Below are 15,917 nucleotides of genomic sequence, written 5' to 3' on the forward strand. Positions count from 1 at the left end.
ATTATTTACTAGCCCAACATTAAATATCACTAGCCATGGGAGCGGGGCTACCATAATCTAGAAGCCCTGCCATAACATAGTCATTAATATAAATATGGTTTTCCTTCAAACTCTTATGGAACCATTTAAGAAATTGACCTTAAACTTCTACATCATGACCATTATCCTAAGCAGATCCATATTTTGTTTTTGTTGTCATGAGATCAAAAGTCACTCAAGACAAATTGACAATGCATTTCCTACAAAACCGACTTCAAACTTCTACGTTATGACTTTTATATTAGACTGATCCATAACGATCTACCTTTGGGGGTCACCCAGTCAAAGGTCAAGGTCATATTTTACTCATTGTGTCACTTCCAAACTACTTAACAAACCAGCGAAGGGGGGGGGGCACAAGGCCACACCCCCAATTAACCCTTTTTTTTAACTAATAAATGTTATAACAGGGCTCGAACTTAAGAATTTATCACCCACGGTGAAAGGGCCCACCGACGGCAATTTTGAGTATGGCAGACGGCAATTTTTATAAACTGACTTTTGCAGCAAATAATTCACCCCACCATTTAAATAAAACAACAAACTAAAAAACTGAAAAGCAAAAAAAAACCCCACAAAAACAAAAAAACCAACAAAAAACCAACAACCCAACAACCACGTTTGTTTACCGTATATCGTTGCTCGACCTTGTAAAAATACCTATCCCTTATTTTGCCCCTCAGTATCTGGTACTGAAAATTTGGTACGATGTACAAGCTGCCTTATTTTTTTGTGCACTGTTAGTTAACACGTAGTTCAGTTAAAACGGTATCTGTGTGACATTCACGGGTATTCATTTTGCTAAACCGATCAAAGTTTTAATATTATTTTAATAAAGATTTTAATATATCTGAAAAATAATAAAGACATTTTTTAAGCGATCCCCTTCTGTGGGATAACATTTTTCTGTTCTTTTTATTTCCATCTTCATCGAGTGAATCGATCGCATTGATATTGCCAGCTGATAAAAAGTTTCATTATTGTACGACGGTGTATATATTATTTGGCACCCAAGATAAATGAGTTTAATAATGAACACTACACTTTTGTTTTTATAAGCGGTGATATCTCCCCCACCCACCCCCCACCCCCTAAAAAAAAATCATATTAACAAAAATGTTGTTTTGTGTTAAATTAAACGTTTCTAATATTTTATAAGGAATTGCTGAATAAACAAATGACAGTACTGTAAGTAAAAATCATCAGTTACGACCAATTAAATCTGCAGTTGAGGTTAAAATATCAGATTCGAGTTAGTGGACACAAAAGACAGAATGACCGTTCTGATCACGTGACAAATTTGATGCCAAATAAGTAGTTTTTTCAGTCGGAGATTGCCGAAACGATAAAAATAAAATGTTTTCATTGCTAAAATAAAATATAACTGTTATTGTGTGTATCAAACATACAAATGGATACTGGTATGGGACACAACAGAGGCTGTTAAACAATAGTGTTAAATTACGTTACGGACCCTGCCGTAAGCTACTGAAGTTTTTCGTCAGTTGCCCTTTCGTACACAACGCGGCTTGTTTCCTTTGATGTCCAGTGTATAGACTGATCGATATGTTTTGCAGTGTGAATAAAAGTGTGCATTTTGAAATAGCGGAGCTGGGTGCTGTAAATTATAACAGGATGCCGAAAAATAAAGAGAGGCGCAGAAAACCAAATGGGGCTGCCAAACGTGAAAAGGGGCGGCATAACACGAAAGTGAGGAGGCAAAATGCAGTGAGAACGTATATTATACAACACAGGGTACGCGCATGACTAAATATAGTTCCATCGCATGGTACTAACTAAACGCCCATTAACTCCAACAAGGACCCAAACGATAATGTTGATACACGTTTATACATTTTGTAGTGGGTGAGGAGCTTTTCCGACAGCAGTAATTTTTATCGCCGTTAAGTTCGAGCCTGTAACAAACTGACCTCAATTGTCTGCTCCATGACCTTAGTCCTACATAGCCACATATAAGAGGGTTTGGGTCATTAGGTCAAAGGTCAAAGTTACGTACATAAAACTAAAAATTCAAAGTAGTTTTTTTACAAACCAATCAACAGATATCACTATCATGTGCTAAATGATTTAAAGTCGTTATCAGTAAAACATTTACATTAGATTTTTTCTAGATATTGCTGCTCAAATCATTGAGAACAAACACCACAAAATCATCATGTTAAGAGTAGTTTCAGAATGACTTGTAAGGTCAGGGTCAAATATCAAGGTCACTATGTATACTCTGTCAAAAAAGAAACGCATAGGCAAAATATTCATGGAATTATCTTTTTAATACAAAGTGTCGTAATTTCGTATCACAGTCAAATTTGACATGAGTATGTGACAATGATCTTGCTATGAACTGACAGCAGTGGAGGCGTTTTCGTCACCAAACAGCGTCACACGAGGGCGCTAAAATCAGTACCTTGTGTGCCCACCAACAGCAGCAATCACTGCGCAACATGAGTCTCTGAATCCGGGTACGTGAAATCCTAGCCCATTCTTCCTGCAGTGCATGTGACAGTTGCGGAAGCGTCTGAGGCTCCGGGTCATGCTGGCGTACACGTCTGTCCAGTTCGTCCCATAGCTGTTCAATAGGGTTGAGATCTGGTGAGCTTGATGGCCATGACAGCACATTAATGTTCTCATTCTGTAGGAAATCCATTGTTACATGTGCCGTATGCGGCCTGGCATTGTCCTGCTGAAAGAGTTCTCTCTGTCGATCCAAAATGGGAAGCATGTGACGGCGAAGAATTTCATCCTGGTAGGGTACAGCTGTCAAAATACCTTGTACGAACACAAGTTCACTTCTGCCGGTGTATGAGATGGCTTCCCACATCATGACACTCCCTCCACTGAATCTGTCAACTTGGGCGACGCAGTTGTTGGCAAAACGTTCATTGCGGCATCTGTAAACACGTTGTCGTCCATCACGTCGCTGTAGAAGAAAACGGGACTCGTCGCTGAACCATACTTGCCGCCAGTTTCCCAAGTTCCACCCCTGTACATTTGTGCACCAGCGAACACGTAAATGTCGATGTTGACATCGCAGGACGGGGCCAACATACAGTCTCGTAGCCCGTAAACCAGCTTCTCGAAGTCGGTTCGAAATGGTTTGTACAGATACCCTTCTCAAACTAGGTATGCGTCCAGCAGTGTTCGTTGCTGTGGCAATTCGGTGACGCAAGTGCAGAACCCGGATATAGCGTTCTTGTGCTGCAGTTGTTATGCATGGTTAGGATCCATGTGTCTTGGCGAGGGGTTGTCACGGGTGGTCGGCCACTACGGGGACGGTCCCTGACCTGGTTGTTTTGTTGATATCGTTACCATAAGTGCCATATGGTATTTATGTGGACGTTGAATTGACGTGCGACGTCACGCTGTGAGGTCCCAGATTCAAGCATCCCTGTGACTCGTCATCTGTCATTTTCACTGAGGTGTGGCATGATGAAATTGCATCAAACAGTTCACTAATGGTGTTTTTCTGACTTCTGATTTGCGACTGAATGTCTGGCCTTTTATGGTGAACACTGGACAGGATTTCTCCCAAATATTCCATGTTTCTTGCACAAAGCATACAATCTCTGCAACAACTGCTTGGTTGCATTTCGTCGAGCTGTTTCATGCACATTTTCTCTGGTTTACATCCATAAATCCATTCACACATTTATTACTACAAACAATCCTTGTCACAATAACTTTTGCCTTTTAGTATAGTAATAACGACCTTTGAAAACTCAAACTTCGAAAACTGGATAAACTCGATCTCTCGACCCGATTCTTTGGTCCCGCCATAAAAATTTAATAGAGTATGCACCTCTAAAACTCGACGCGTGTGGATTGATTAAACTGTCGTTGCCGATAGTATTTTAAAGATGAGTGTAAGCGGAACGAAATGTTTGGTAGTCTGTGTTTGTCCGTGATGGAGAGCCTCGCTACGTAATACTTAATTACAGACACAGTCTAGTTAACTTGAAAGAGCTTTTGTAATAATTGTTAGCGCTGTTTGCATTTGCTCTCAAAGGTTTGAATCGTGTCAAATTTGAGCTTTTCTATATATGTATTTATGTACTATGTAATGCTTATCAATTACCAGTCGTTTTGTTATGTTAAAAATTGATACATCACAGATCAAGCAATCTGTGGAAGGATCCGGTAATGTGGGGTTTGCCAGATCGGTTTAAAAAAGTTCTGCTTTCTTGTCATCCAAGCAATCTTGCGAAGGGCCCAGAAATGAGGGTAGGTGGCTAGATTGGAGAAAGAAAATAAGAGGTGTGAAGCGTAAATAATTTTGTGTAAAACAAATGTACTTATAGTGTTATTCGGCATTCAGTGTTTTATGTGTTAGTTACTTTCCGCCATGTTTTGACATCTGTAAAATATGTGAGCGTTCCTTTCTGTTATTTGTATGTGTATGTAAATGCCTTCTTTTTTCGTGTTTTTTTCTTCTTCTTTTTTCTGTCAATAAATAGATGTAGCCTGTATGCCCAAGCATATATATTTTTTTGTTTTATTTACTTACTTTTACAATATACGCAAATTAATGAATGCACCACATGTGTCAAAGATGCCAACAGCAGTGGTAGGGTGGGGTGGGATGGGATGAGATGAGGTGGCATGGGGTGAGATGACTGATATATTAATTTGCCTTTCAACTGGGGATGCGTGGATTACAGGTAGGCAGCGAAGCGTACGCTTCTTATAGTGGAGTGGCTTAGCTCCAAATTTTGATGAAATCGTGACACGCTGGTCCAAAGCACCAAATTTGGCATACTTGTCAGTTAGGTCATACAAAAACATTATTTGATGAGGTGCCCGACCTACGATCCCCGGAACAGTATTTTTCAAGATGGCCGCCATCAGCATTATCAGAAATAACCCTTTTCACCATAACTTTGACATAAAGGCCTTAAAGAAGTGGAACCACTGTCTATATCTACTACTTGAATGGTGTTACTGGTTTTATAGTGATTAAAATCATATATATCCATATTCCAAGATGGCCGCAACCACCATTATAAAAAATATCACCCTTTTCAACATAGCTTTGAAACTACAAGACATAGAGAGATAGAACCAGTGTCTATACCTACTATTTCAGCACCAAGGTGTTATGTGGTAATACTACAGTTATGTTGGCCAGTATCATACTTGCCCATATTCAAGATGGCCGCCACCACCATTATAAAACATCACTCATTTCAGCATAGCTTTGAAACTACAAGACATAGAAGGGTAGAACCAGTGTATATACCTACTATTTCAGTATCAATGTACTTCAGTTAGAAATGCTGATTCTCATCTTTGTCTGTCCTCACCATGAACGAAACTTTTCCTTGTACATTGAAGTACTGGAGACACACCATGGTTCTTTGTCTTTGACTATCATAATTATGCTCGCTGGGTCTCTATGCATTTAAGAGGCATGAAGACCATTCCTGACGGAATCAAGGATCAGCTAAAACACGTTTGGGTTTTCCTAAAGGAAAGAAGAGGTTTTCAGCTATCCCTCTGGGCCAAACTCATGAACAAAACAATACAAATGTAAAAGACTCGGAGCTATTGGATTGACAGAAAGCCCACACGCATTGAAGAGGTGGATGGTTGCTGGTCCCGAACAGGTTCGACTACTGACAGAGTTTGAGGAGCAGTATTGTGGGTTTATCAACACAGTAAACCTTTAAAGCACAGGTCAACAAGTTCTGTGCAACAATTACGTCAATGGGTAATCCTTTTTCCGAGAAATGACAGGAGCTCATGTCTCTTGATAGGCATGACTGTGTGAACCAGGCTGTAGTAAGCACTTTCCGCAACATGGAAAACCTTGGAAAAGAAAAGTACAAAGAGTTTGTTAAGAAGGTTTTGGTTGAAAGAAATCAATCCATCCATCCACGAGCCAATTAAAAGAAATAACATCCTAATCTTCAAGAACCAATTATGTGGGGGTTTGGCATGTCAGTCAAAGAAATAACTATGGTATTGTGAATCCTAATCTTCAAGAAACCAATTATGTGGGGGTTTGGCATGTCAGTCAACACTGATACACAAGTGCGTGTAATAGCCACTATGGTATTGTGAATGTACCATTATGTGGGGGTTTGGCATGTCAGTCAACACTGATACACAAGTGCGTGTAATAGCCACTATGGTATTGTGAATGTACCATTATGTGGGGGTTTGGCATGTCAGTCAACACTGATACACAAGTGCGTGTAATAGCCACTATGGTATTGTGAATGTATCATTATGTGGGGGTTTGGAATGTCGGTCGACATTGATACACAAGTGCGTGTAATAGCCACTATGGTATTGTGAATGTACCATTATGTGGGGGTTTGGACAATGTCGTGTCGACAGTGCGTGATACACAAGTGCGTGTAATAGCCACTATGGTATTGTGAATGTATCATTATGTGTGGGGGTTTGGCCACACCGTCGGTCGACACTGATACACAAGTGCGTGTAATAGCCACTATGGTATTGTGAATGTACCATTATGTGGGGGTTTGGCATGTCGGTCGACACTGATACACAAGTGCGTGTAATAGCCACTATGGTATTGTGAATGTATCATTATGTGGGGGTTTGGCATGTCAGTCAACACTGATACACAAGTGCGTGTAATAGCCACTATGGTATTGTGAATGTACCATTATGTGGGGGTTTGGAATGTCGGTCGACACTGATACACAAGATACACGTGTAATAGCCACTATGGTATTGTGAATGTACCATTATGTGGGGGTTTGGCACACTGTCGGTCGACACTGATTCACAAGTGCGTGTAATAGCCACTATGGTATTGTGAATGTACCATTATGTGGGGGTTTGGCACGTCGGTCGACACTGATACACAAGTGCGTGTAATAGCCACTATGGTATTGTGAATGTACCATTATGTGGGGGTTTGGAATGTCGGTCGACATTGATACACAAGTGCGTGTAATAGCCACTATGGTATTGTGAATGTACCATTATGTGGGGGTTTGGCATGTCAGTCAACACTGATACACAAGTGCGTGTAATAGCCACTATGGTATTGTGAATGTACCATTATGTGGGGGTTTGGCATGTCAGTCAACACTGATACACAAGTGCGTGTAATAGCCACTATGGTATTGTGAATGTATCATTATGTGGGGGTTTGGCATGTCAGTCAACACTGATACACAAGTGCGTGTAATAGCCACTATGGTATTGTGAATGTACCATTATGTGGGGGTTTGGAATGTCGGTCGACACTGATACACAAGTACGTACACAAGTGCGTGTAATAGCCACTATGGTATTGTGAATGTACCATTATGTGGGGGTTTGGCACGTCGGTCAACACTGATACACAAGTACGTGTAATAGCCACTATGGTATTGTGAATGTACCATTATGTGGGGGTTTGGCACGTCGGTCGACACTGATACACAAGTGCGTGTAATAGCCACTATGGTATTGTGAATGTACCATTATGTGGGGGTTTGGCACGTCGGTCGACACTGATTCACAAGTGCGTGTAATAGCCACTATGGTATTGTGAATGTACCATTATGTGGGGGTTTGGCATGTCGGTCGACACTGATACACAAGTGCGTGTAATAGCCACTATGGTATTGTGAATGTACCATTATGTTGGGGTTTGGAATGTCGGTCGACACTGATACACAAGTGCGTGTAATAGCCACTATGGTATTGTGAATGTACCATTATGTGGGGGTTTGGTATGTCGGTCGACACTGATACACAAGTGCGTGTAATAGCCACTATGGTATTGTGAATGTACCATTATGTGGGGGTTTGGAATGTCGGTCGACACTGATACACAAGTACGTGTAATAGCCACTATGGTATTGTGAATGTACCATTATGTGGGGGTTTGGCATGTCGGTCAACACTGATACACAAGTGCGTGTAATAGCCACTATGGTATTGTGAATGTACCATTATGTGGGGGTTTGGTATGTCGGTCAACACTGATACACAGGTGCGTGTAATAGCCAGTATGGTATTGTGAATTGCTATTAACAGTTACAGTTATTTATTAAGTAAAACTTTAAATTGGTATGTGTGGCTGCCACGTGTGCACTGTGAATAGCGATATTAAATATAGCTCAAACTGAAACCTCAGTTTCTCTTCATGTCATTCTAAGTGAACAAGTATAAATTTTAACAGTTAGATGCATGTGTAAGTTGAATAATAATAATAAAACAATTAAGAACAGTTGTCTTTATTGTAAAACTGCAAATCGGAACAATAAAAATAGGTAAATTTTGTTTTATTATTTATTTAATTAAGGACAATGTATTATAACAAAATTAATATAATTAATTATGTTTTAAATAATATTGCATATGCATGAATTCAGTAGCACTCAAAATTCCCAATTATGACTAAAATCGCGCTAATTTTCCTATTCCGATCAGCCATGGGACCCTGGTGAAAAATCCCTGTTAATATACTACAATGTGTTAACATTTTAAGTAAATTAAATATATAATTAAAAACAGAAAAAATAATCATTCCAACTAGAATGACAACACAGAATAGAAAATAATAATGTGTTTTCAAAGATGACACTACAAATAGGCATGCACTATTTCAGCTACAAACCATGCGATCAATTCAAATTCGCCTTTATTTAACCTTTAGACTACTTTATTAATTTTTGACAAAAACGACGTTGAGTGCATCGGTACAAGTTTATAATTCTTACTCACATATATTCACTTAAATGTTGTATAAATACATGAAATAAAGTTCATATTTAAATTGAAGTATTATTTTTGTGGGTTTTTTTCTAATTTTTATGATATTTCAGATCAATTAATGTTGGTTAAACTTAGGCAAAAAACCCTAAAATGTTGCGTTTACTTAGGTGCATTTGTGGCCAGCTGTCCAGTAAGTATGGCCATCATTCCCAATATCAGTGGCTTTCTGGTGAGAACATTTATAAAAAAAAGAAAAAAGAACTACAATTTTATCCCAATATTTGGTGACTTTCGTTGTTGGTAAAACCATCAAAATTAGTATCAAAATAGCTGTCACAATCAGCTATCGATCCCTGAAAATGACCGCGACGTGCTGCCATTGTTGTCAAGCGAAAATAATTGTTGAAAACCACTTTTTCAATTCAAAATTTCAAAGTATTTTCCACTGAAAATTAAAAATCTAAAGACACAGGAAGCTGAGTATAAATTGTCTTCAGTTTCCTGTTAAAGGGACAGACCCTAGTTCCAACCCGTGAAAATTAACACTAAGTTTAGTTAAACGGACAGACCCTAGTTTCAACCCGTGAAAATTAACACTAAGTTTAGTTAATCCACAAACCTGTAACACATTTGGATAAAGTTACTACAGTAACAATTGAGTGAATTGAGGTATGTTTCTTTAATAAATGGTTTCCGGTGAGTGTCGTGTGCAGAACGGCGGGAAATATGGATTGGGGAATGCACTGTATACAGTGTACAGTATATCAACTGGCGTGACGTCGAGCGAGATATCTCACCTGCAGTAGTCGGAAGGTAAAGCATTATTCCACCAATATGTTATACAAGGAAATCAATCTTACTTGTAACTAATTACGGGTCCATCGAGAGAGAGAGAGAGAGAGAGAGAGAGAGAGAGAGAGAGAGAGAGAGAGAGAGAGAGAGAGAGAGAGAGAGAGAGAGAGAGAGAGAGAGAGAGAGACAGAGACAGACAGACAGAGAGCAGACAGACAGAGACAGACAGACAGACAGACAGAGAGCAGACAGACAGACAGAGAGCAGACAGACAGAGACAGAGACTGACTGACTTAATGGCGATATTTTGGTGGAATTTACATTGATCTTATTCGACATTCTCTCCAAACTAACGTACATAATGTGAAGTGTCCCATAAAATGAATTAACGTAAACTGAATATATAGTTGTGTACAATTGCTGGATTTATTTTGCAGGTACCCGTATTCTGAAACTGAGCAAGAGTATGGCAGTGATTGGTCAACGACTTGTCCTGAAATACGAAAATGACATGACGAATATTACAGAAAGAGTGACTTTTAATTTGGAAGGTATTATACAGGGAGTTTGTCAAGATCTTACTTTTCTTAATGGACAATGTGGCTCTGGACTTGGACATACTGTCACCAGAATCTCTTCACGTGTAATCACGCTTGAGGTACCTTCATTTGATGCAACAGTGAATGCTGGTACTTGGAAAGTAGAGGAAGGATTAAGTGTCTTTTCAAATGAATTGGGTTTGACAGCCCCATTTGCAAGTAAGTGTAACCTGACGTTAATTATTACCAAAGAAACAAATAAAAATACAAACAGCATTACGTAATTTTAGAGAGGTATAGTGGTATCAGCATTATAAAATGTTGCAGTGCTGAGAGGGATTTAAATAGTTTTTAAACGATTCTCTTTGCACACAATCAGTGCCAGGGCTCGCACTGTCGTAGCCAAATTATCCATTGGCTATTTTTTTTTTTTTTTTTAAATGGCTAATACAATTTGCCAGTAGATAAAATATTGGCTAAGCCATTTTCTATCTTCTGATGTGAACAAATGGTTACATAATCTATCCGACACCTGAAATATAATAATAATAATACCACATATTCAATTAGTGTAATAGCGATTTCGCGACCGGTAATGAGAAACGGTGTTATTCAGAATACAGCATAGGCCTTATGATGTTTGCTTATTTTAATAATCACGGTTATTAATGTTAACGGCATGCATTCAACATGTATGAAAACAAGTCTGAAATATTTGTAGCTTGTTATTTTATCTTTGTAAAAGTCTTTGAACCAAAGTAATAAAAACAGACCGACAATGTGTGTCAATTTGAATACACATGCTAGCTAGTTCAGGGCCGATAGACAAGCAGGCTATCCCAAGGGCCAAGTTCAGCCAGACCTAGCGAAAACAAAACATTCGCTACACTGCTTTACGCGCTTCATGTTAAACCAAATGGACACGTCAGGAACCAAAGAAAGAAATGTTTTATTTAACGACGCACTCAACACATTTTATTTACGGATATATGGCGTCAGACATATGGTTAAGGACCACACAGATTTTGAGAGGAAACCCGCTGTCGCCACTACATGGGCTACTCTTCCGAATAGCAGCAAGGGATCTTTTATTTGCGCTTCCCACAGGCAGGATAACACAAACCATGGCCTTTGTTGAACCAGTTATTGATCACTGGTCGGTGCAAGTGGTTTACACCTACCCATTGAGCCTTGCGGAGCACTCACTCAGGGTTTGGAGTCGATATTGGATTAAAAATCCCATGCTTCGACTGGAATCCGAACCCAGTACCTACCAGCCTGTAGACCGATGGCCTGCCACGACGCCACCGAGGCCGGTTGTCGGGAACCAATCAACTAGTTCGCGAACCTTAGGAGAACGTTCGTTGGCTGAACTTAGGGCTGTTCTCAGTTTGAATGAATATACATCACGATTCAGAGTCAGCTGAGACCCACGTGTCAATTAAGTGGCAACATTGCAGACAGTAAACAATACGATTACACATAAGTAAATCTTGATGTAAATTTGTAAAAAAACAACAACAGTAGTTCGTATCAATGAATACTGTATATCCTGAAATTAATGCAATCATAATATTAATGCGAAAAATGTGAGTTTGTGTTATTCGCATTAATAATATGACCCATTTATTTCTATGTTTTGTCTATGTGTCCCACATTATTAAGACAAAAACAAACAAAGATTAAAATTCGGACATCTTTATAAAACACAGCTGAAAAACAATTCATTGTAGACGAGACAGACCAATTGTCCTATAGCCCATCAATATGCCAGCCACGTGTGACGAACACAGGGTCTTTAGCCACCCTGTCAAAAGCCGGGTACGGTTATAGAATATTTCCGCTACCTAAGTACAACCATTTACTGTACACTAAATAACAAATCTGCAATTTTCGATAATTTTAACTACTCTGATGATTACTAAAATAAAGCCAATAGCCTGTTCAGACATTTGCACATATTTTTCGCGATCATAATGTTTCCGAATCAGTCATTTTACATCAAGTGAACAGCCATTTTGATTGGCTACTTCTTACAACAGGCCATCGGGTTCCACGTTAACGATCGTTGTCGGTAGCTTGTCGGCAAAACCACGGAACCGAAATTTCGTTTCCCATGATTATTATGTCGATTAAAAAAATTAAAATATTTATCTATATGTATATATATATATATATATATATATATATATATATATATATATATATATATATATATATATATATAAAACTACTGGAGATAGTTTTCAAGACAATCAAGGGGTCCAACCTAAACCGTATGACACGTGCTTGAACTTCGTATACCACTACCAAAATGGCGGATAAAGCTCGCTTCGATACACGATGGTGAGTACAGTTTGTCTTACAGCTGCATGCTAAATGCCTTTCTGATTAAAATAATATTGCGATACGGCTCTAGAATGAATACTCTATCCATCTGTTTATGTAATTTTTTATTTTGACGGTCAAAACAAACATGATCAAAATATTTGGTGTTATTTTAATGAAACAAGTTATATTTATATACTTTGAAAGTGTCATGATGAAAGCTAAATTATGCAAATATGTTTTGGAAAGTCATTTTATAAGTGTTCATCCAAGACATTTCTTATAGTTTAGGCACATCTTCGTCAGCTACCCCTGGTTTAAGCCAAGATTTCGTTTACTTCAAAAATTATATTTCCATTTGTACCCCTAAAATATCGTGATTATATTTTTCAACTTAAGGTGTGTCTGTGGGTTTTTTTCAGTAATGGGGAGATAAAATAACGAAAGAGGACAGTTGTTTCCCCTTTTGACACCTAGAAGATCCAGTTCTGGCAAAAGGCTGTGTAATCGTTGTACCTCAGACTTTACAAATTGCACAAATAATGTTCCCTCAATCCATTTAAGAAAGTATCTTCCATATCAACACCTATAGATGTAAATCCTACATCCAACAAGGAATTGCCAACACCACCACAGCAGAGATCATCACAGAAGAAAGGAGAAAAAAGCGATTTAGGAAGACGTTGTCATTCGCATCTCAGAGTGTAAATGACAGTGATGATAATCATACATTTCAAGTGTTAGATGAACCGTCCCTTGACACAGACATGTATACTAATGATATAACAGAAACAATGTCACTCTTCAGAAGCAGTGTTCAAAATGGGGGGTTTTCCACAAAAATCCAAAACAAAACATTTCGTATGTATTATTTAAAGATACGCTAAAATGGCACTGTCACGGTAATTCATCCTGCACGAGGTATTCTGACGCCAACAAGGACTTGTTTTGGACAAGAACGTTTTTTGGAGGTCAGTTTATCAAATTCATGAGTGGGTTTTCTCACCGGGATATTGGACCACCTCAAGGAGTTCAACCTGCACGTGCCAACTACAAGGTGGATGAAGGAAAGATACTTCCTTCATTATGGCTTGGAATCAAGGACAAATGCTCATATGTTCAGATGTTACATGCAATTAAATTGTGCACATAAACTAAGTTTCAACTATTCAAATGCGTTCTTATTTCTAAAAAAAACCCTAAAAAAAACCCCGACCCAAGTATGGTTCGAGACCTGTGAATGCTTATATATAATGGTGTATGACTTGATTACATGTACATTTATATTCAAAGGCAGCCTGAATAGTTGATTTATCCTGAAACTGCTCCTGTTACATCACTGACACTATGTGATACCACTGGCAGCAGTAATGAAACATTTAGGTTATCACACTCCAGATGACAAACATCTCAGAGGCTTTAGATTGGATAAAAACGAATTGTAATGCAGTATTTTTAATGTGACGTCACAATTGTAATTCCAATTTTTTTCTCTGTTCAGCTTGAACAAATTAAAAACAAAATTTAGTAGAATGGCAACAGAAATGTAATGCAAATAAATTTCTCAATTCGTGAAGGTTGACCATCTTACTTATGTCACTCACGTTAGTTAATTTTCAAAACGTCACCTAAGACTAAAACACATGTCTTAACTAACAAAAATGAAATAAATACAATAATCAACCGTCGCTCGTTGTGGAACTCATGTACACAATACAACTTTCAACTTACGTCATATTGTCATTAAATCTTGTCTAAACACTTCTGAAAACCCCCAGATGTAGGTCAAGGTTCAGTCAAGGTCACAGTAACCTATTCGAGATACACGGCATGCATCCATATACTAGGATTGGTGTTTTAGGTGTCCAGTGGGGGACTAACAACAAACTAATACTACATTGCATTATAATGTCGATTTATTAAACAATATATAAAAACTAGATCAGTCATTCCAATGAATCTGGAAACGCGGTGTCCTTGGAGATGACTGCTAGTTAACAACACTCGTCCACAGTCAGTGCACTTAGGTCCGCCTGGTCTGCCGTGGTGGACAACCACATGTCTGTGGACGGCAGACCTTCCAGAGTATAGTTGGCCGCAGTCTTCACAAACTGTTCTGAAAAACAAAATTTGGAACATACGATTAGGTGTCCTAAACCTGGGGGAGCAGATGAAGATATGCCTAAAGTATAAGAAAATTCTTGGATGGATATTATATAATGACTTTCCACAACGTATTTGCTTAATTTAGCTTCCAGGGTACACAAACTTTCATCAAAACACTTTTTAAGTATATAAATATAACTAATTTCCTTAAAATAACACCAAAAACTTTGATCATGTTTGTTTTGGCCGTCAAAATAACGATGTTTTTCTTCAATAGCTTTTTTGTGGTTGAACAAAATCGGGAATTAAGTAAACAAATGGATGGAGTATTCATTCTAGAGCCGTATCGCAATATTATTTTAATCAAAAAGGCATCCAGCATGTAGCTGTAAGACAAAATGTACTCACCGTCGTGTAGCGAAGCGAGCTTTATCCGCCATTTTGGTAGTGGTATACGAAGTTCAAGCATGTGTCATACGGTTTAGGTTGGACCCCTTGACAATCACGACACCCGATTCGGATTCTCAGTGTTCGAGTAAACCTGAATCAGAGTCCGACGCTGCACTGAGGTGGAGGATCCTTCAAAATAAATGAATGGGTCAAATAGGTATGACCGATGCGGGCACGACACAAAACTACCTCATCCTTCCTACACTGTCTATAGGAGGACTGCCACTCTCCCAAGACCGGCTTGATTGTATGAAGCTTATTCGCAACCGCACCGTCCTAATCATGTTGCCAAGTCGAAATGATAAATTGGTTGATATTAAGTTTAAAATCAGTATAAAGTACACCAACCCTGGCATGAGGCAAATGCAAAGCAAACTTGGCAGCTGAATCTGCCTTTTCATTACCCCTGATGCCAACATGGCTGGGCACCCAACAAAATACAACATGTTTATTGGCAATGGATAAAAAGACACACTTTCGTATCACCATCCCAATTAAAGGATGGTCCAGCTTCATATTTTGTAAAGCTTGGAGACACGAAAGTGAATCAGTAAAAATAATAAATTTGGATGCTATTAAATCTTTGATTTCCTCTAAGGCTTTAATGACTGCCCAAACTTCAGCACTAAAGATTGATGCCGAGTCAGGCAGTCTCATGGAAATGATAGTGTCTGATGGAAACACTGTAGCACAAGCCACAGAATTCCCATCCCGTGATCCGTCTGTATACACAGGAATGTAATCACGGTACTTGTCTTGAATTTCCATGAACAACTGTTTATAAATAACAGCATCTGTGCGATCTTTCTTCAGATGCGCCAGATCAAACACAATTGTAGGTGGTGTAATACACCAAGGTGGTAACACAAATGTTGAATGCATGCCGTTAAAATTAATAACAGTGATTATTAAAATAAGGACACATCATTAGTCATACGCTGTATTCTGGATGGCACCGTTTCT

At 38.7% G+C, this 15,917-nt stretch overlaps 1 protein-coding gene across 1 annotated transcript in view; it reads left to right on the forward strand.

The window, feature by feature from the left end:
• The window catches only part of LOC121386694, a 55,207-nt gene that overhangs the window by 701 nt on the left and 38,589 nt on the right, over window positions 1-15,917 (forward strand). The window contains exon 2 of the mRNA XM_041517686.1: window positions 9,969-10,289. Coding sequence (XP_041373620.1) covers window positions 9,969-10,289 — 321 coding nt within the window. The remainder of the gene's footprint in view (window positions 1-9,968; window positions 10,290-15,917) is intronic.

This window comes from Gigantopelta aegis, chromosome 12 (assembly GCF_016097555.1).
Source record: "Gigantopelta aegis isolate Gae_Host chromosome 12, Gae_host_genome, whole genome shotgun sequence".
NCBI lineage: Eukaryota > Metazoa > Mollusca > Gastropoda > Neomphalida > Peltospiridae > Gigantopelta > Gigantopelta aegis.